Raw genomic sequence first — 22,818 nt, 5'->3', positions numbered from 1 at the left:
AGAAGAATAGATCTAAAGAAATCACCCAGAATGTGGCACAGAGAGATACAGAGATGGAAAGTATGAAAGAGAAATTGAGATCACAGAATTAAAATAAGAAACCCAAATAGAATTGTATAGAGGCAATATTCAAAAATAGAATGGCTGAAAACATTCTAGAATTGATTAAAAAAAACTTAGATTTATAAATACTTAGATTCATGTAGTACCATGAGTTCAAATCGTATAAGTAAAAATTAACTTATATGTAGATGGATTGTAGTGAAACTGGAGAATGCCAAAGAAAAAAAGAGAAACATCTTAGTATTAACAATGAAGAAGTGATGATGACATCCAAAGAGATATCCATTATGTTGACAGTAAAGTTTTTAACAATAGCAAGAGAGATCAGAAAACAGTGGAAAGATATCTTCACAGAGGTAAGTGAAGATAACTGTCAACTTAAAATTTTATACCCAGCTTAATTCTCATTCATGAGTAAGATAAAATGAAGGTATTTTTTCAGACAGGGTCTAATAGAATTAACTATTAGAAGCTTCCAACAAGTCACAGAAGCTTGTTGGAAGAATGTGAAGCAGGATGTACTTGAGACTGGAAGAATGTGAAGCAGGATGTACTTGAGACTGAAGACTGTTGAACCCAGAAGGAGTGGAGTGGGTGCTAGAAACAGTGGTGAGCAATGAAACTGGTGAAAATGTAGATAAAATATGGAACTTTAACTTCTGGTAGTTGCAGATTTGGTAATTTAAATTGTGCCTGCCACTGAAGACTACCAGAAAGGCTCAACAAAAAGTTTTATTTATTTTTTTGCTTGGAGGCATCAAGAGCTTACAAGATCTATGGGGAGAATGGAAGCCCAGGGGGAAAAGGTCCCAGTGTATGGGGTCACTGTTCCTCTAGAGAAATTAGCCAATTCTGGAGAGAACTGCTAAACAGCTCTGTAAACCTTTTGCCTGGCTAGTGAGTGAATGTGAGGGGGACAGAGATTAGAGCCCATGGCCCACAAAGAGGGGACTCCTGATGAACCTGCTCACTTTTGAGTTGGGACCATGAAAGGCTACACCACAGGAGCAAATGTTAACCAGAAGTAGACATGCTTTTACAGAGGCTACAGATAAGCTTTGAATTATGTCATTCTCTAAAACTAGGCTGAGGGTTCCTAAACCACTAGTGCCCCCTGGTATTTGGCAGAATTGTACCTCCTTCCTAGAGGAAGGTAGTGTCATGCAAGGCCATAAACTGCTTCTGTAGTTTGCAAATGCAATGCCTGGCTTATAATCAAAAGGAGTCAGATACACAAAGACATAAACACACACAAAGAAAAACAGAAGATGATAGAAATGGGGCCTCCAGATACTGGAATTCTCAGATATAGTATTTTAAAAGAAGTATACTTATCACATTCAGAGAGAAAAAAGATTGAAAATTTTGACAGAGCATTGGAAAATGTTTAAAAAAAAATCAAGTGGAAATTCTGGGAATGAGAAAGTCAGTAAATTAACTCACATTGAAGCAACAGATTAGACACATCCAAAGAGAGAATTAGTGAACCGAAAGATATTAAACAAAAATAACCAGAAACAAAGGATGAAAGGCAATAGAGATAAAACCATGAGAAGGTCTAGTGCACATATTTAAATTTCCAGAAAGTCAAGAGAAAGAGAATAGGGCAAAAGCAGTATTTGAAGAAAAAGAGGTTTAGAATTTTCTAAAACTGATGAAGAACATCAGTCCATGGATTCCAGAAGTAATATGAACCTCAAGCAAGAAAAATACCAAAGAATTCTGCATGTATAGATGATCATTATTAAACAGCTGAAAACAAAAGAGAGAAATCTTAAAAGCAACTAGACAAAAAAAGTGGATTATTTTTCAATAAGCACAAATAGCTGGCAGTTGTCTTCTCAGTGACTCAGCTGGTAAAGAATCTGCCTGCAATGTGGGAGACCTGGGTTCAATTCCTGGGTTGGGACAATCCCCTGGAGAATGGCTACCACTGTAGTATTCTGGCCTGGAGAATTCCAAGGACTGTGTAGTCCATGGGATTGCAAAGAGTTTGACATGACTGAGTGACTTTCACTTTCACACTTTGTCTTCTCAACAGAAACGATGAAAATCAGAAATCAGTTAAATGCCTTTTTTTAAGGGAGGAACTTGTCAACCTAGAATTCAGTCATATAAATATACGATAAATTACTGTATTATAATAAAAGTAAACAGACTATGGCAACCCATGGACTATATAGTCCATGGAATTCTCCAGGCCAGAATACTGGAGTGGGTATAGCCATTCCCTTCTCCAGGTATCTTCTCAATCAGGGATCGAACCCAGGTCTCCCTCATTGCAGATTCTTTACCAGCTGAGCCACCAGGGAGACCCAAGAATGCTGGAGTGGGTAGCCTGTCCCTCTTCCAGTGCATCTTCCCAAACCAGGAATTGAACCAGGGTCTCCTGCATTGCAGGTGAATTCTTTACCAGCTGAGCTACCAGGGAAGCCTGGCTGTACACATAGCTATTCGTATTTGTCGATCTCACAAATGAATGTTGAACAAAGGAAACCAGACAAGAAAGGATCATCTGTGCTATATGATTTCATCTATATAAAGCTCCACTAAAGTATAGTGTTTAATGATACATGTTCCTTAGTTGGTAAAACTATAAAGGAAAGAAATAGTTACGTAAAAATCAGACTGTGGTGCCTTTGAGGCATGATGGGTGAAGGGTGTTGGGAAGTGGTGGTAAGGAGACACTGCCAGGATGCTGGCTCTGTTCTAGTTCCTGTTAAGGTTACATGGATGCTCATTTTGTGACAATTCCTTCAGACATACATACACATTTGGGGAACTTTCCCTCTGTGTATGCCTTATTTCACAATAAAAAGGCTTAAAAGAGGTAAATTTAATAAGCTTTCACTGTACAAAATGATAATGATGATCAGTACATATATATTTTAAGGGTAGAACTAAAATATGAAACAAACCATGTGGTAAGTGGGTTGAATTCATATAAGATCCTTGTATTATTTTGGAAGAAAATGCTTATGTTAATTAACATAAAACTTTAAGTCATATGTTTATGGGAAGATTGTATATAGTTCTCAAGCTTTTCAAAGCATGAGGGGGAGCTGAGGAAGAAATAAATAAAACTCAAATACTTTACAAGCAGGAAGGGAATAACATGACTCAAAGTTTGAAGACCCTGCAAATGTAACTTTAAAAGAAGATTTAACTTACAACAGCAGTCAGAATGATAAGGTAACTAGGATTAAATCTTAACAGAAAAAATAAAGGAGAAAATTATAAGCAGTTTTGAATTTTCAAGAGCTAATAAATGGTAAGATAGAACATGTTTATATGGGAATCCTAACATTATCATAAAAATGACGGTTCTGCCCATATTAATCTGTAAGTTTAGTGCTTTTCCAATCAAGTCTAACATGAATTTTTTGGAATTTAACAACTTTTTTATTTGGATACTTCAAGTGTCATGGAAATTTTGGAGAATAATGAAAACTTACTTATTCAGGTATCAAAACTTACTGGAAAGCTGTAGTAATTGAAACAGTTATTTTTTTTTTCCAACATTTTTTTTCGGGGGAGGGCTATGCTGGGTCTTTGTTGCTTTGAAGGCTTTTCTCTAGTTGCAGTGATCTGAGGCTACTCTATTGCAGTGCATGGGCTTCTCATTGCAGTGGCTTCTCTAGTTGTGGAGCATGGGCTGTAGGCATGTAGGCTTCAGTAGTTGCAATTCCTGGGCCCTAGAGCACGGGCTCAGTAGTTGTGATGCACAGGCTTAGTTCCTCCACAGCATGTAGGATCTTCTCGAACCAGAGATTGAACTGTGTATCCTGCATTGACAGGTGGATTCTTTACCACTGAGCCACCAGGGAACCCCAGTAATTGAAACAGTTGTATATATGCATGTAAAAACAGACCAAAGAAACTGAGGAACATAGGAGGAACTTATGTGAAAAGTGGCAATACAAATCAGAGGGGAAATAATATACTGTTCCATAAATGGGACTGAGATCATTGTCTTTCTGGAAAAAGATTAAGTGTAGTCCTTATCTCACTTCATACAGAATTACAAAATGGATTTGCAAGAAACAAAATTAAAACTTACAAGAGAAAAGTTTTAGAAGAAAAATAAGGAAAAGCTTTAAGAATTGAGGCTAGGAATGAATTTCTTTAATACAGAGAAATTGAAGACATAGGAAAAATGTTAATTTGGTTACATTAATATAAAGAAAATTCTTTGTCAAATTACACTAAATACAAATGTCTCAAACTAGAGAAGATATTTAAAGTCCATATAATCCACAAAGAATTGGCATCTTCTATAATGAATTCTCTGTAATAACTCCTATATAAGAAGTAAGAAAAAGACAACACCACAATTTAAAAAACTGGCAGACGATATCAAATGGCAGTTGCTCAGAGGAAGAACCCAACTGACGATAAGCAAATGAAACAATGCTCAGGAAAAACATAATTAAAGAAAAATCACCTAATTAACAACCTGATAAAATTTACAAAGGCTAATAATGCCAAAAGTTGATGAGGTTGTAGAGAAACAGGACTTTATATACATTAATAGCCATAGTATAAATTAGATATACAGTGGGTAATAGCTTGTAGATTAATTTGACAGCATCTTATAACAATGAAGATGCACAAACCCCATGACCCAGGAGTGCTCTACTTCAAGACAGCTACCCTAGAGAAATACTCTTGCACTTACGCACAAAATGACATGTATCAGAATGTTGGTTGTTGTACTATATGCGGTTGGGGGAAAAGTAGAAACATCTTGATTCTTCCAGTAGGAAATAGAATATCATCTTAGACATTAAAATAAATAACAGATGTACAGGGACCAATATGAATAACACCAGAAACATAATAACATCAATTTTTTTTAACCTAGTAAGTTCTATTAAACCCTGTCATTTTCTACTTTTTCTAATTTTTGTTGGTGGTAAAAATAAGTTTTAAACATTGCCTTTATGATAGCCCTTCTGCTGCTTCAAATCTGCTTGTTGGGTGCTTAATCATTTCAGTTTCACCCAAGGTAGTTTTCTCCCCTGCATTCCAATAAGTTCTTGTTCATATTCGAGTCTCTAGCTGTCTCAGCTGCATTGGGTCTTATTGTATTACTGCAAGTGTAATAATAACTGATCTCAACTCTTGGGACAGTCCCAGAGCCAATTCAGTTTTACATTCATCCCTTGTGTCCTTGTGTCAGTTGGTCAGTCATGTCTGACTCTTTGCGACCCCGTGGACCGTAGCCCACCAGGCTCCTCTGTCCATGGAATTCTCCAGACAAGAATACTCGAGTGGGTTGCCGTGCCCTTCTCCAGGGGATCTTCCTTACCCAAGGGTTGAACCCGGGTCCCCCACATCGCGTTCAGATTCTTTACCGTCTGAGCCACAAGGGATTTCATCTCTAATACTACAATATTTTTTGCTTCAAATATCTTTGTACAGCTCAGATACCAAGAACAATAGTCATTACTATTTACTCTCTGTGTTGAAAGAACTCCTTTTTAAAAATTACTTGTAAGTTGATTTATAGATCATTTACAAACATAAAAATAAAGGGAAGCAGAAACTATTAAACTATTTAATAAGAGCTTAAATATAGAAAACCAAATTTTTATCCCATATTTTCTTGATTTTGAAGACATCTATTGACTGATCAATAGATACTAATATATACCCAAAATGGGCAGGAGCCTCTGAATATAACTAAGTGTTCATCAGTTGTCATGCATGAACTTGTACACTGATTGTAAATTTCAAATTACATCTCTCATAGATTATAGTTTATCATTACTTCTGGTTCTTTTACTTGTGTCATCAAGACAATACTTGAAGAATTTTTTGAAAATTTGGCTTATAATTTTGTTGAAAAGAGGATGGCCATCAGACCTCTATAATTGCAAAATATTTTTATTTTTAGGTTTGTATACAGCTTTTTAATGGCCAGTCTAATTTTTTAATGTCTACATCATCTATTTCTTCTTGTTATTTTGTAATACCTGCCTTCAGCATCTGTTGTCTTATTCATCCTTGAGTTTGAGATAGTCTATCAGGATACCATCATCTGAAGGCACATAGTCTGAGATTTTACTTAGAGTCATCCATTTCATCATCATTAGTATCTCAGGTGCTGCTGTCTCACTCTTTGCATTCATCTTTCGATTCACCCAATATTGGATTCATCCAGTAATTGCAGAATGTTTTCCTCTTTTCTTTGCCATTACGGCCATAGAATAAAAAAATTTGAACTGTGTTCAGTTAAAGCTAAAATCATGCAACAAAGATAGTGGATGGTGTCTAGACTTCTTTTATACCTTTTTGAGAGCAGATATAATACTTTGGGCAATACAGTAAAAATGCTGAAAGTTGATGTCATCCTAATATTTATTTCATCCTTCAGAGAAATGCCATCATTCTTTCATTGTTTTATTATTTTAATCTTTTTTTAGCATAGTTAGTACTAATTGATGAGTAATGATGACATAATTTCTAGAATGTTGAAATAGCGTAATATATCTTAGATTTATAAAAAGATCCACTGGACCCATACAGCAGTTGCAAAATAGAATGAATTTTATTTTATTTTATTTTATTTTGACCGTGCTGCATAGCTTGTGGGATCCTATTTCGCCTATCCAGGGATCTCATCTGGGCCTGGCTTTGAAAGTGCAGAGTCCCAGTTGCTGGACCACCAGGGAGTTCCCAGAATGAGTTCTAGTCTATTTTTTAAAAAACATATTTTCTGAAACTTCTCTGGTGGTCCAGTAGTTAAGACTCTGCACTTCCAGAGCATGGGGTACAGGTTCAATTCCTGGTTGGAGAACTAAGATTCTACATGCCATGGGGCATAGCCAAAAAAAAAAAAAATCTCCCCCCTTTTTGTTCCTGTAGCAGACTTCTAGGGGAAAAAAGTCACGCGATATCAATTTTTATAAATATGAATACTGCTTAACAAAGAAAATTAAAAACCAAAGTTGTGCTTCTAAAGGACCCTAATGGTATACTGAGGATTAAACATCAGGTGCTGGTGAGAAGCATTTTATAAGATCTGTTGTGATAGTTTCTACATGGCTGCGTTGGTATCTTTGGTGTTGTTTTGAAACTTGCGGATAGTTTAAGTATGACACTTAATAATAAAACTGAGTTGGCAAAGAATTTCTGGGTAGATATTAATCATAGCCAGGTTTTTCTGATATACTTTTCTCAATTCTTACACCCAGAAATGGCTTGGTATATTCAGCTAATGACCCCATGGAGAGTATATATGTGTTACATAATAAAGAAAAACATCACCTTTGTGATTCTGGACAGTCCAGGCTGACAAAGACGAACACTTGCATATAGGTCAAACTAGCTAAATATAGAACAGCCATTTTCCAAGGCTGTTGCCAGGGGCTCAATGGCATCAGCTGTGTTTCTGTGGGGGAAGACTTTGCAGATAAGAACAGAACTAGAAGTCAGTGAATTGAAGAGGATTGCATCATGGAACTTTAAACTTTTTGGTAAAGGGTTTATTGATGATTCAGCTGTATTAATCTGTGGACATTAATCTTGACATCTTCCTTACCCAATTCCTAATTTATTACAATAAGATCTTGCCTTTATTTAAATAACACACCTGTAGAAATTGATGTTATTGTACTCCCTAGGTTGGGGGAAGGGACCTGATGACAAGTCTCAAGATTAGCAAGGTTCTGAAAAGGTCAGAATTGTACTGAATTATGTTTAGGGAAGATTGCTCCTGTGATCATTAAATCAAGCACAGTGTTCTTATTGTCTCTGGCTTCCCTTCCATACAGTTGATTTTTGAGGTTGGACTGAGAAGGAAGTCATGATCCCAGTGGTAACATGAGGCACGTTGACAGCAAAATTCATACATTATAACAGCTTTTTGTTTTATGCTGTATTGACAGACAACCTTGAATAAAGGTGTCTTAAAAAAAAAATAGCATAGAATCTCACAGTTTTTCAGTCACAGACAGGAGTGTCCTTGTTTTTTATTGATGACAGCAAGAATTAATACTGTACTGTCTAGAATATTTTGGCAAAGCTAAGCTTGTAGTTCTAATTCTTCATTCTCTATCTTCTCTACAGATAGAAAAGTGAATAGGTTTTGGGGGAGTTTTTCTAAGCAACAAGCTATCATTTATCTTTCGATATCTGTTCAATAAATATGGCAATAATTGAGAAATTAAGTTATTTTTTCAGACTTAATTTTAAAATATTGTGGAAGGAGAACAATTTGTAAGTTATATTCAGGGAAAAAAATATAATGAAGCTTAGTTAAATTTTGAAAACCTTGATGAACACATGACTGTCATCTTGCATAAGAATGCATTAAAGAATGAGCAGTATTCGAAATAACGAATAATAGAATGTGTGATAAGATGTTACATTTTTTGTTTATTATTATGAAGTAAAACTAACTTTTCTGAATTTTATGAATTTTAACATGTGCCCTTTTATGAATTTTGACATGTGTATAGTTTCATGTAACAATCATCAAAGTCTAGATGCAGAACATTTACATCACCTCACAGAATTTGCCCGTGCTGTCCCTTTGCTAATAACTCTTGGTAACTACTGATCTGTTGTCTATCCCTATACTTTTGTCTTTTTGAGTGTCATATAAATGGGACCATAGTATGTAACCTTCTGAGAATGGCTTCGTTCGCTCAGCATATTGCCTTTGAACTTTCATCCTAGTTGTCACATGTATCAAACATCCCTTTATACTCTTGAATAATATTCCATCATGTAGATGTACCATAGTTTGTTTATCCACTCACCCGCTAGAGGGCATTTGGGTTGATTCTAGTTTGGGACAGTTATGAGCAGAGCTACTGTAAACCAAGGAGTGGAATTGCTTGATCATACTGTGTTTTATCTGGTTTTTATTTTTTTTAAGTATATATTCAGGTGTGTTTTAGATCTTTTCCAATTTCCTTCAGGTCATTTTTAGAACCATTTTTCTTCCTACTTCTGATACAGCATATCATCTTTCATCTTTGTCATGTTTTCTTGATCCTGTTTTCTTTGGGTTGACTTTATTGGAATCATCTTCTGGTACTGTAGCCCAGAATCTGTCTGGCTTTTATATTCCTCCAGCTTAATTATATGATTCATCTCCTTACAGAATCTCGTTTGCTACAATACTCTTTGCCGTCTGTAGATGACTTTCACATCTATCTTTCTATCCTCTTTTGTTCAGTTTATATCTTGTTATCTAGAGGACATTTCTAACTAGATGTCCTGTTAACACTTCAGTCTTCTCATGGTAGAAACTTAAAGAATTTTTTTCCCTTCCATCTTTTCCCTTCTGAAGCTTTCTTATCATAATCACAGGTAATTTATTACGTTTGCTTTTACTTCCCCTTTCCACTTGCAGGCAGTAACCAAACCTAGGACTTTTGTTTTTTAGTCATCACTACTCCTGTCGCCAAAAGTGTCTTAAAGAGTCTGTTCAGCTCATTTACGTGCCACTGTTTCTTGCTGACCTTCCAACTGTGTATTTCTCCTTTTCCATCCTAAAGTCAAGATTAAAATCATCTTGTATAAAGAGTGTTCTCCTTTTTCAGTTGTGTGTGTGTGTGTTTGATCTTCTCTGTTTCATTAGAAAGGCCTGTTTCTGGATTTTAGTCCCTATTGTGATAGTACTGTAACTATTGTTTCTCATGTTAGGTAAATTTTATTATCCCCTTTATAGGGCCTGGATTGCCCCCATAGCCTTCTGCTCAAGTGGCCCTGCATGCGTCTGAATTCTTATCTGTTAATTCCTCTCTTTCTCCTTCTTTTTGCCTTTGTTCAGGAATAATTTCTCATACCCCACAACAAGAATACCTGTTATGTAGGAGGGCACAGAGTTGTGCTTGTAGATAGTATAATTGTCTACAAAGAACATTAAAAAAAGTCAACTAAAAAAAAGCGTAAATAAGAGATAAAGTAGTCAGATATAAAATAAATACAAAAAATTATTATCATTTCTACATATATACTCTTTCTGAAATATAATGTGAAAATCCCATTCATGATTGTAACCAAAAACCATAAATAGTTAGTAGTCTTTAAGAAGAAATTTATATGTCAAAAAGTACAAAACTTTATTGGGAGACGTGAAAGACTTAAATAGTTTGAGAGATATATTAAGAACTGAATAAAGATGTCAGTACTTCCTAAACTAATTTAGAGATTAAATCCAGTTTCAGTCAAAACTTGGCTTTTCTGTTTGTTTTTAATTGGAGAATGTATTTTTGCTCTAGTAGAAGGATTCTAATAATCATGGGGCAGCAAACATGGTTGAAAGTAACCAAGACAGTTATAATAAAGAAGCAAAAGGTATGGAGAGAAAGAGCTTGCCCCAGCTGCTACTGTCCATAGTATAGGCTGAAAATACCTATCATATGTAAAAATATAAAGCCTGATAGAAATAGTGTCTCAGTGAAGAAAGGATTATTGAGTCAACAATTTTGGATCAGCTAACTATCTGAAGCATTACTTGGAATTTTACTTGTGTCTGTGTGCTCAGTCGTGTGCAACTCTTTTGTGACTCCATGGACTGTAGCCCACCAGGCTCTGCTGTCCATGGGATTTTCCAGGCGAGAATATTGGGGTGGGTTGCCATGTTCTTCTCCAGGGAATCTTCCCAACCCAGGGATTGAACCTGAATCTCTTGCATTGGCGGGCAGATTCTTTACCACTGAAACACCTTGTTTGTATCATATATAAAAATTAAACTTCAGATAGATTAAAGAATTATACGTAAAGTAAAAATTTACAAGAGAATAAAATGCAGGTGACTATAATAGGGGAAGATTTTAAGGATAAAAGTAACAGGAAACATCATAAAAATAAAAATTGATAATGTTGGATGCTTAAATAGTAAAAATACATTTTAAAAAACCCTTCCATTTACCAAAAATATACCGTGAGTGAAAGTCGTTCAGTCATGTCCGAGTCTTTGCTACCCCATGGACTATACAGTCCATGGAGTTCTCTAGGCCAGAATACTGGAGTGGGTAGTCTTTCCCTTCTCCAGGGGATCTTCCTGACCCAGGAATCGAACCAGAGTCTCCTGCATTGCGGGTGGATTCTTTACCAACTGAGCTATCAGGGAAGCCAAAATATACCATGCTGCTGCTGCTGCTGCTGCTGCTAAGTCGCTTCAGTCGTGTCCGACCCTGTGCGACCCCATAGACGGCAGCCCACCAGGCTCTCCCGTCCCTGGGATTCTCCAGGCAAGAACACTGGAGTGGGTTGCCATTTCCTTCTCCAATGCATGAAAGGAAAAGTGAAAGTGAAGTCACTCAGTGCTGCTGCTGCTGCTAAGTCGCTTCAGTCGTGTCTGACACTTCGCTTCCCCATGGACGGCAGCCTACCAGGCTCCTCCGACCATGGGATTTTCCAGGCAAGAGTACTGGAGTGGGTTGCCATTGCCTTCTCCGAAAATATACCATAAGTAAAATTAAAAGCCAAATGGCAAGTTGGGATAAAATATGTATAACAAATACAATAATACCCTTAATGTATAAAGAATTTTTATAAATTGATAAAAATTATTAAATCCCAACAGAAAAATGTACAGAGGACATGAACAAGTAATAAGAGAAAAATTGACAATGGTAAAAATATATATATATGATTTTAAAAAGTACCAACCTCGTCAATAATTAGACAAGTGCCAATTAAAAATGATTGAAAAATACCATTATTCATCTGTCAATTTGGAAACTACTTTTTACTTGTGGGGATATATCAAGACAGGCAGTGTTATATACTGTGGTAGGATTATTATAAAATGATAAAACCACTCTGAAAAAGATTTGAAAGCCTATTTCAAGAGCATTAAAATACTCAACACATCTTTTAACAATTTGCCTTCATGAAGTATTGTCAAAGATTTCAGTATAAAAATATTCATTGCAATAGCTTTTATAATACTAAAAACTTAGAAATTACTAAGTCTGTAACAGTAAAGAATTAATGTGGAATAGAGGAATTAAATTATGAAACCAATCATATGATGAAATATTATGGGGGCATTAAAAATTGTAATACATAGCTGTATACATTATAATATAAAAATTATAATGTATACTTACAGGCATGGGAAAGAGCTTAAAATACTGATATCTGAACTGAAAAAAGGGATGCAAACTTTTACATAGTACCAAATTAATATCAGTTATTTCTTGCTAGTTGGTTTTGGATGATTGTGATTTCTTTACATTTTTTGGTGTTTTTCCAGGTTTTTATAGTGATCTTGTATTTTGCAATTAGAACCAAAAATAATAAATTTAGATTTTTAAAAAGAAACAGTTAATGTTCAAGCAAATGAAAGATGTAGGGAGTTTCCAATTTTTTAATTAAGATAAATTTAAAACAAATAAATCTAAAGAATGTTAACAGCGTTTATCTTTAAGTGATATATTGATAATTTATTTTTAACTTATTTGTATTTGTTTTATAACTTTTGCTCAGTTAAAATTAATACTTTCATAATTAAAATTTTGTCTATTAAAAAAAATTATATCCTTACTAGAGGTTTAGTGAATACCAGTCATATCTAATCTTGAATCTCATTGTGGCCGTCATTGATTTTGTCCATGTGTTGTTATATTTAGGTTATGTTTATTTTCACCTGTTTTGGTTTACTAATCCCTAATGATTTTTCTTAAAAAAAAAAGTCTCTACAATGCACTTCTACCTTTGGTTCCTGACAAGAGACTTAATTACTTAAATGTAAATTGCTAGAAGGTTTGTGATAACTTATCCTAATCACTGGTGGCATTTAAAAGTATCTGCATCTATTAGAAGTTCAAAATATATAAACTGATTTCTTTTTCATTATGACTCTAAATCCAACAAAATAAAACAGAAATCTCTATGTAGAGAAAACAGCACCTGCTTGACTGTGTTCTTTTGATAAATTGTGTCGCTTTTCTCACTTTACTGTTCAGAAGAAGCAGTCTGTCTTCATGTGATATAACTGAGTATGAATCAAGTTCAGTACCTTCTCCCATTTGTCCAATTTCCAGTCCATCTCTGAGTGGAGTTCCTCTTTAGCTATATACTATGACCAACATTAAAACTACTGCTTTAGGGGCTATCCTCACCAAAACTCAGGGAAAATGGGAAGGAGTTGGAATTCATGGAATTAAGAAATGTTTGAGAGCTCTTCTTTCAAAGAATGAGATAAGAAATGTGTGTGAATGAATAGTTAGTTATGATGGATATTCACTTACATCAGTATATAGTGTATATTTTCATTTTATTTCTGTTAAATATGAGGTCTGGAATGCCTTTTCGTTTTGCAGAATTCTTAGACTGCAGTTCCACCTTTGAGAGGGCAGCAGCCATGATTTTACTTGCTATATTTATCAGTCAAATGGAGTGAAAGTTTTGTTTTGCTTTCTTAATTACCTTGTTTAATAATATATTCAAATTATGACCTTTAATGTAATTTCTTCCCTTACTAGCTTGGTGCTAACAGTGGTTTGCACATCATCATCTTTGATGAAATTGATGCCATTTGCAAGCAGAGAGGGAGCATGGCTGGTAGCACAGGGGTTCATGACACTGTTGTCAACCAGCTGCTGTCCAAAATTGATGGCGTAGAGCAACTGAACAACATCTTAGTCATTGGTATGTTTGCTTGATTAAAAAAATAAAGTACTGTGATTTCAAAACTATTAGATAACGCAGGTTCTAAATTCAGATTTGTAGCTTTTAATTTTTTTTTTTAGCTTGTAATTTTATATGCAATTTTTGAGTGTAATTTTTGTATGTAATTACATATAAAATTTATATGCAACTTTATACAAACATTTTGGCCAATGTTGCCAAATTAGAATCAAGTGATATTGAAGAATTTCACTGTTTTAGTGTCTAGCCGCAACAAACAAACTCTGGGCAAACTTGGGCAAACTCCAGGAGATAGTGAGGGACAGGGAAGCCTGGCGTGATGCAGTACATGGGGTCATAAAGAGTCGGACACAGCTTAGCGACTGAACAATAACAACAAGTCACAAGAAGACAAATGAAAGATGAGTTTTAGTGACTCATGGCTTTAAACTTGTAGTTAACAGATGAAAAAGGCAGCACTGTGTAAGTGGTGGCTTTCGCATTGGTTTCTGTAGGCCTCCAAGGGTCCTCAGAGGTTCTTCAGGTTCTGTGCAGGCCAGGGCAGATCATGCATCCCTATTATAACTTATGTTTTTAACTCCCTTATGTACTGAAGTTCTTCTTAAGATGACTTTGAAAACAAAACACAAATGATGCTATTTATGAAGGTTGAAAACCTTTAGCCTACAAAAAAGGGAAGGTATCTTGAGGTCAGATAGATGTTCACATTGCCCCTCTCTCACTTTGACGGGTTACCTATCCCGTTTGAACCTAAAGTTTTCTTTTTAAATATTTGATGCTTTCATTACATTTATATTCCACTGGCATGTACAGTAGTGAAATACTAAGGCAAAGTCCCCAGATATTTTCCTTAGGTTAAGAACATTAGGTTGAAAATCATTGCTTTTCTGTTTGACTTTTGTAAAATTTTCCTCTTAGCTTGTCAGGGAAATTCTTGCAATTATTCTTGCATATACTAAAAGGGTATTTTATCTTATTTTTGAATTCTGATCATTTGTGTATTGTTTTAACACCTGTGCTCAGGAATGACCAACAGACCAGATCTGATCGATGAGGCTCTCCTTCGACCTGGAAGACTGGAAGTTAAAATGGAGATAGGTAAATAGCTCTGTCACTGGTTGGGGTAGGGGGTTTTAATTAGAGTTCATTAGCAGGAGCAAAGTCATATACCTTAATATTTGTTAGAAAAGTTGTATATCATGAAAAGCAGATATTTATACACTTGAGTGGCTATAAGAAAAGCATTAGGATTATAATTATCTATTTTATTTCCAATGTTATCAGGCTTACCAGATGAGAAGGGCCGATTACAGATCCTTCACATCCACACAGCAAGGATGAGAGGGCATCAGTTACTCTCTGCTGACGTAGACATTAAAGAACTGGCCGTAGAGACCAAGAACTTCAGCGGCGCTGAACTGGAGGGTCTGGTGCGAGCAGCACAGTCCACTGCTATGAACAGACACATAAAGGTCAGTAAAATCAACTGCCAGATTAGGAGTCTGCAGCCCTGTAAGTCCTGTGCTAGTATTCTTCCTCTTTTCGTTCAAGCATTCCAAGGGCTGGACTAATACTAACTTTTGATGGAGAACAGACATGATGAGAGGTATTAATTAATTGTCAACTGCTACATCTTCAGAGTAGTTGGAAAAAAGACAATGGTAGCATCTGCCCCGTGGAAACTACTGACCCATTTAACTTAGGTTGCCCCCATTTGATGCAGATATGTGAAGATGGTGATTTTGAAGAATTGTTTAAAAACTTGTGCTGTGTTGACTTGTAATATGTCATAGGAAGTTGGATGTCCTACATGCTAGAATTATGGGAGCTGCTTCATGAAGTCAACATATTAAATACCTGCTTGCTATTTTCAAAGTATTAAGCTGAAGACACAAAGGTAATGAAGCACAACCTCTTTCCACAAAGAATAGACAGTCAGGGAAATGGATGTGTTTGCAAATTAATACAATAATGTTATTGATGCTTTGGGAGAAATACATACAAAGGATACTTTTATTTTGGTAAGTAAAGCTTGATAAAGTGCATTTGATCCTTTGCCGTCTCTTCTCTTCAGGTTTTACTTATCACCTGTAGTTTGATGGCTCCCAGATTTATGTCTAATCTTTTAAAAGTATATTTCTCCCACTTTCAGTTTTATACCTGGATGTTTTATCAGGTCTCAGATTTAATATTCGAAAACCAAATTCGCTTTTTTTTTTTTTTTACTACTTTCCTTCCTACTCCCCTATTTATCCCTACTTCCTAGGCTTAAAAATCCAAGATTATCTTTGATTTCTACCACTCTACTGTGTCCTACCTCAAGTTATTTGCCAGATTTTGTCTGTTCTGTCTTGACAGTATCTTTCAGATCTCATTGCACCACTGATCTTCTGTTTGATTAATCTTCCTGTTTCATAGCATTCTACTCTTAAGAACCTTTCAGCGACTAACCATGATCTACAGAACAAAGAACAGATGTCTTAGCCTTGTCTTTAAGGTCCTTTTAGTTCAGTTCAGTCGCTCAGTCGTGTCCGACTCTTTGCGACCCCATGAATCGCAGCACGCCAGGCCTCCCTGTCCATCACCAACTCCCGGAGTTTACCCAAACCCATGTCCATTGAGTCAGTGATGCCATCCAACCACCTGGATGACCTCTGTCGTCCCCTTCTCCTCCTGCCCCCAATCCTTCCCAGCATTAGGGTCTTTTCCAATGAGTCAACTCTTCGCATGAGGTGGCCAAGGTCCTTTTAGACATGACCTTAAATTGGCCCTTCTTGATGTGTTCTCAGTTATTCTTCATACACTTCAGTCAAGCTGAAATATTTAGCGGTCATCAGATATTAATGTATTTTACTACTTCTCTGATGTTGCTTTTTTTTTTTAATGCTCTACTGAGAATCTTTACCCTCTATGTTGCTTATCTTTTCTTTCTTTCTTTTTTGGCTGTGCCACAAAGCATATGGAATCTTAGTTCCCTGACCAGAAATCGAACCCACACCCCCTGCATTGGAAGCACAGAGTCTTAACCACTGGACTGCCAGGGAAGTCCCTACTTATCTTTTTGATACCTGGCTCATGAACCACCACTTTCTTCAAAAAATTTTCTGATTGTCTCTTTCAAGAATGATGTGTTCTCTTCCTTCTTGAACTAGTAATGTATCAAGAATTCCCTGGTGGTCCAGTGATTAGGACTTGGTGCTTTTACTGCCATGGCCCAGGTTTAGTCCCTGGTTGGAGAGCTGAGATCCAGTAAGCCCCATGGCACGGCCACAAAAAAAAAAAGAGATAGTAATGTATCATTTATGATACCTTCTGTTGACTTTCAGTCAATGGATTTATTTAGCTTACTGTATGCCAGACACTGTGCTAAGGGTTAATGCTCCCATTTCCTCCCCGTGAGCAGCTCACAGTCTAATCCTCCACATGCAGTAATAGAAAATACATCCAAGGTAAGAAAGTGAAAAGGTGTCAGGTGTGGTCAGCTTATCAAGTGAGAGGAGCTTTCACAGAGGAATTTCTGGGTGAACGTGTTTCCTGGTGGGGTCAGGCATTTTAGGCAGAAAGAACAGCATATGCAAAGGCACAGACACACACAATAGCATGGTGTGTTAAGGATAATTCAGTATTGCTTCAGCATAAAAGGTAGGCAAGGGGAGGTAGAGATGTGGTGGGGGATAAGTCAGGAGGCTAAAGCAGGGGATGGAGCACAAAGAGCATTTATATTGTGCTCAGAAGTATGGACGCCTTTTCTGTGAGTAGTGCTAAGTCACTGAAGAGTTTTAAGAAGAGCAGTGGCAGAGTGTTAAAACATAAGCTCACTCTGGCAGCTGTGGTGAGTGGAGTATTTAGGGGAGTGAAGTTGGTGACATGAGACAAGAGAGGGGAACTTGTGTAACAAATTCACGCAGGAAATAATAAAAGCCTAACAGTCAGGTTGAGTATGTTTTGTTTAGGTATACCCTAGCAATGGTTTTAAACCAAGGGCCGGTAAACTATGGTCCACGGGCCATATCCAGCCAACTGTCAGTTTTTAGAAATAAAGTTTTTGGAAACACAGACCCACCTGTTCATTTATCTGTTTTCTGTAGTTGCTTTCATGCTGCAATGGCAGAATTAAGTATCTGCAACAGAAACTGCATGGCCCACAAAGCCTAAAATATTTGCTGTCTAGCCCTTCATGGAAAAAGTTTGTCAACCCTTGTTCTAGACTTGAAGCCCTTATCTTATTCATTTCTTTTTTTTTTTAATTAGTTTATTTATCTATTTTTTAACTTTACAATATTGTATTTGTTTTGCCATACATTGACATGAATCTACCACGGGTGTACATGTTTTCCCCTTCCAGAACCCCCCTCCCACCTCCCTCCCCATCCCATCCCTCTGGGTCATCCCGGTGCACCAGCCCCGAGCACCCTGTATCATGCATCGAACCTGGACTGGCGATTCGTTTCACATATGATAATTTGCATGCTTCAATGCCATTCTCCCATATCCTCCTGCCCTCGCCCTCTCCCATAGAGTCCATAATACTGTTCTATTTATCTGTGTCTCTTTTGATGTCTTGCATACAGGGTTATCTTTACCAATTAACTAAATACCATATATATGTGTTAGTATACTGTATTGGTGTTTTTCTTTCTGGCTTACTTCACTCTGTATAATAGGCTCCAGTTTCATCCACCTCATTAGAACTGATTCGAATGTATTCTTTTTAATGGCTGAGTAATATTCTATTGTGTATATGTACCATAGCTTCCTTATCCATTCGTCTGCTGATGGGCATCTAGGCTGCTTCCATGTCCTGGCTATTATAAACAGTGCTGCGATGAACATTGGGGTACACGTGTCTCTTTCAATTCTGGTTTCCTCAATATGTATGCCCAGCAGTGGGATTGCTGGGTCATATGGCAGTTCTATTTCCAGTTTTTTGAGGAATCTCCACACTGTTCTCCATAGTGGCTGTACTAGTTTGCATTCCCACCAACAGTGTAAGAGGGTTCCCTTTTCTCCACACCCTCTCCAGCATTTATTGCTTGTAGACTTATGGATAGCAGCCATTCTGACGGGCGTGAAATGGTAACCTCATTGTGGTTTCGATTTGCATTTCTCTGATAATGAGTGATGTTGAACATCTTTTCAACTGAATCTGTCACAGTATCTAGGTGTTGATATTGAGAATATGGTAGCTGCTTAGTAAATAGTTTTTTAATTAGTAAATATGTATTCTGAATCAAACTCTATCCATAAATCATAATTAATTCCCTTGCATAATATAATTGACTTTGTTCTCACTCAAGAATGCCATAATGCAAGGGTCCCCAACCCCCTGGGCCAGGGACTGGTACCAGTTCATGGTCGATTAGGAACTGGACCACAGACCAGGAGGTGGTCAAGGGAGTGAAGCTTCATCTGTCATTCCCTGTTGCTCACATTTGTGGAAAAATTGTCTTCTGCAAAAGCAGTCCCTGGTGCCAAAAAGGTTGGGAATGACTGCCATAATGGAAGAGGCCACTTTAGACAAGGTGTTAAACGTCTTTAAAATACTGGAGACCCTATGGCGAGGAGGATAGTAGTAGTACTGCTTTAAAAAACAAAATAAAAGACCCCCAAGAATGCCAAAGGACTGGATAGTGTGGGAAATAAGTGCTGGAGCCTTTATAGGTGGATCTACTCATTTCATTCATCCATTCTTCTTCCTTGCTCTAAGAAATGTCTTAGGAAGAGTGATAAAGTGATGGTGACTTCAAGAGAAATTGTATAAATATTGTGGAAACTGCTCCCCGCTGTACTGATCTTTCACCTCAGTCCATCATCAGTGCTTCTTGCTACTATAATCCACAATTACTAGCTTATTAGTTATCAGATTTTTCATATGCATCAGCTACTGGATTTTTATCTTATGTAGTCATTTATCATTTTTATCACAATAACCTTATCCCCAAATGTCTCTGAAGCCGTTCTTAAGAAACGCGCTTTCTTCCAGCATGTACTGTATTTATTTACACACAAGGCAGTGAGGAGTGGTGGGATGGTGACAGGTTTTGTAGTCAGAAACTGTGGTTATGTGTTAACAGTTCTTTCTACTTTTTTGTTTCTGAGTTGTCAAGAGGAAATAACTACCTATTTCATCAAGTTTTTGTGAAAATAAAATCTTAATACTATTTGTGAAAGTGCCTTACAAACTATATAAATGTTTGTTATTATTTCCATTTTTGTTATTATTGCTAATTTGAAAAGGTACTGTATACATTCTTTTCCATATCTGAGTTTTTTAAAATTTTTGTTACCTATTTGCAGTTATAATATTTCTAATTTAAAGCTAAAATGTTTAACCACCACTGTACAGAATATATTATCCTTTAGATTTGCAAATAAGAAGTAGTACAAATAGTGGACATTATTTCCCTCACTCTTTCCATGTAGTTAAATTATCTTTAAACTTAGGTGATGCACATAGCCTTGTGACCAACACTTTTTGTACCAATCAGCTTTTGATTTTTTTGAGTATCTGTGGAATATCCAATGCAAAGGACTTCATAGGTACTTCAGGAAAGGGAGAGATGTGTAAGACACTAACCTCAGAAAAGAAAGAGTACTATTTGCTCTCTTTCCTGCATTTAAAAAAAATCTGCACTGCCCAGGTCTTTAAACATTGTTTTCCCAGCAGGACTCGTCCTCAGTTGAACAAAAAGCACACAGTTTTAGTATTCTCATTGCTGTATCTATTCAGAGCTTTATTAGTAGTGATTGATGAATAAGCATTTAACTTGAAACTTAATGACTTACAGTTGGTGTAGAACTTATGCATAACATTCATCCGTTTACTATGACGTTCTTCCTTTGTATTATAAAAAGCCTTTGAGAATTTCCTGGCGATCCAGTTGGTTAGGACTCGGTGCCTTCACTGCCGGGGCCTGGGTTCAGTCCCTAGTTGGGGAACTAAGATCCTGTTAACTGCATGGCGTGGCCAAATAAATAAATAAATAAAGCCATTACTAGTGTTATTTTTCTTCCTTTTCAAAATAATTAGACTTGACAAAGTCAGATGGAATAAACTAAACAAGTCTTCCCTGTTAACCTGTTTTTTTTTAGATTTTCCGAAACAAGTGGAAGATCCAGTCACAAACGCCTGATGTTCATGTCATTTATACTTAGATCCATGTTTGTGGTCAACTAAAATTCATGTGACATTTGGTTGTTTTTAGTTGAAAGGAATTTCTGCTTCAGGTAGAGAAGATTCATAACCCAAATTTCTTCTGTGCTAATGTGTTATAAGGAAATAAATTCAGGACACACATGCACTTCATAAGGGAATCAAAGCTGATTTATGTTTACAGAATTTCAATAAAATTATTTTTTATTTTCTGTAGAATTTTGATTGATTAAGGTCATTCTACCCTTAATTTAAGAGGAATGATAAGAACTTTGAAAGGTCAGATTTAAAAGGTTATTAAATTTAAGGGTGACCACTGGATATTTGCTAGTGTTGAAATACAAGTTTATTAGTTTCTGCAGGTATAAGCTGAAAGATGTTGCCTCTTCTATATTGATTAGCTGTTATAAATAAAATGCAGAAAAAATCTATCTAATTCAGGCAAGTGAGAAAAATTTTCTGAATGAATAAAATTTCAGAATTGTAGATTTTTAAAAATTTTTAAATTTTTGATAAAATAGTAAAAGTTAACCAAGAGAAGTCCTTAAGAAATTTATTTTAATGAATAGGTAGAAAAAGTTTATAACTGTAATATTGCTTACTTACAATTAGGTAACTTACAGAATTCATGGAGGCCTGAAAACAACCTATTCTAAAATAACTGTCCCTCAACCATCTTAATTCACCTTAATTCATTGAGTGAGTCCTTTCTTAATAGTAAAAATATGAGTTTCACACTTGTTGCAGTCCTAGAATCTCTCATATTTTTCAGCAAATGCCAAAAGATAACAAGATTTTCCTTTCATATTGCTATGTTTCTGTCATTTAAATTTGAATGCAGGTTCACTCTAAGAGGAAATTGTAATAGTATTTCATAACACTGTTATGAAAACACTTGCCCATGCCTCCCTATGTACACAGGAGAATCATTTTCTGGGGTAATGATAACCAGGTAGATTTTTGAAGACATGGTTACATTGTCTCCTAGTCTCTCGTGTTTATTTCGGTTCCTTTTACAGGTGAACTGTTTTTGTCTCTCAGAAAGGTTCTAGAAGTTTCTCCTCACCTTTGGTGCTCTGATAGCTTACAATAGTGTGTCTAGACAGGTATAAGTTTCTTCCTGTTTACCCTGATTACTCATTGAAACCTTTAAACTGCAAAGATAAACCTTTCTTCAGCTAGGGAAATTTTTTTCTTTTATTGTTTTTTTCTCTTTCTCTTCTCTCCTTCCTCTGAGACTTGTCTTAGATTAGGAAGTTAAAACTTCCAGATTCATGTTCCCCGCTTTTGAACCTTTCTCGCTCACTTTCTGTGATTTCATGGGATTTGGGGCAGGAAGGGAGATAAATAAGTGTATTTTGTTTGCCGTCTTGTTCCAGTTTTCTGACAGTTCTTTTTATCCCATAAGGCTGAGATTTTATAAAATGTCTGTCATTTTATTTGTCTCAGCAGTCAGTTTCTAAGGGATATGACTCATATTTTATAATAATCTTTAGAAGGTTGATATTGCTTAACATAGTTTGGTTTTATAGTCAGATTTTTTGAAGATAGGTTTTTTTTAAACAAAAACCCAATAGTACCATTTAAAAAATTAGACTCACTTGCCTTGTGCTATTGGGAGTGAGCCCAGTCACATTAAAAAGTGTGTTGGTATCTCAATCACTCATCAGGTGCAGGCAGCTCCAAGTGCTGATAAAGGCCTTGATGCTTCTCCAGATGTCTGTTCTCTATAGGAGCTCCAGGTGCAATGAGCAGAGTATTTGGAGCTGGCACACAGAGTCGTGAGCACAAAGTATGAGTAAAAATCAAAGTCGTAGGTCCTTGGTCTCCTTGGATAATGGTTCACAAACCTGGTTGAACATCAGAACCACCTGTGCACTTCATAAAAATATGAATTCCTGTTCCCTCTCCTGGACCTGTTAAGTCAAAATCCTACAGGTTTGAACTGGTCACCTATATATATATGTGTGTGTGTGTATCAT

The 22,818-nt window shown here is 36.3% G+C and overlaps 1 protein-coding gene across 2 annotated transcripts in view; it reads left to right on the top strand.

The window, feature by feature from the left end:
• The window catches only part of NSF (N-ethylmaleimide sensitive factor, vesicle fusing ATPase), a 149,272-nt gene that overhangs the window by 77,717 nt on the left and 48,737 nt on the right, over positions 1-22,818 (top strand). For both annotated transcript variants that reach the window (XM_081576437.1, XM_081576435.1), the window contains 3 exons: positions 13,518-13,683; positions 14,707-14,781; positions 14,968-15,155. In XM_081576437.1, coding sequence (XP_081432563.1) covers positions 13,518-13,683; positions 14,707-14,781; positions 14,968-15,155 — 429 coding nt within the window. The remainder of the gene's footprint in view (positions 1-13,517; positions 13,684-14,706; positions 14,782-14,967; positions 15,156-22,818) is intronic.

The sequence above is a fragment of the Giraffa tippelskirchi genome, chromosome 3 (assembly GCF_054371585.1).
Source record: "Giraffa tippelskirchi isolate mGirTip1 chromosome 3, T2T-mGirTip1v1.2.pri, whole genome shotgun sequence".
Classification (NCBI taxonomy): domain Eukaryota; kingdom Metazoa; phylum Chordata; class Mammalia; order Artiodactyla; family Giraffidae; genus Giraffa; species Giraffa tippelskirchi.
Note: the sequence above shows the minus strand (reverse complement) of the source record. Positions and strands in the feature narration are given on the sequence as shown.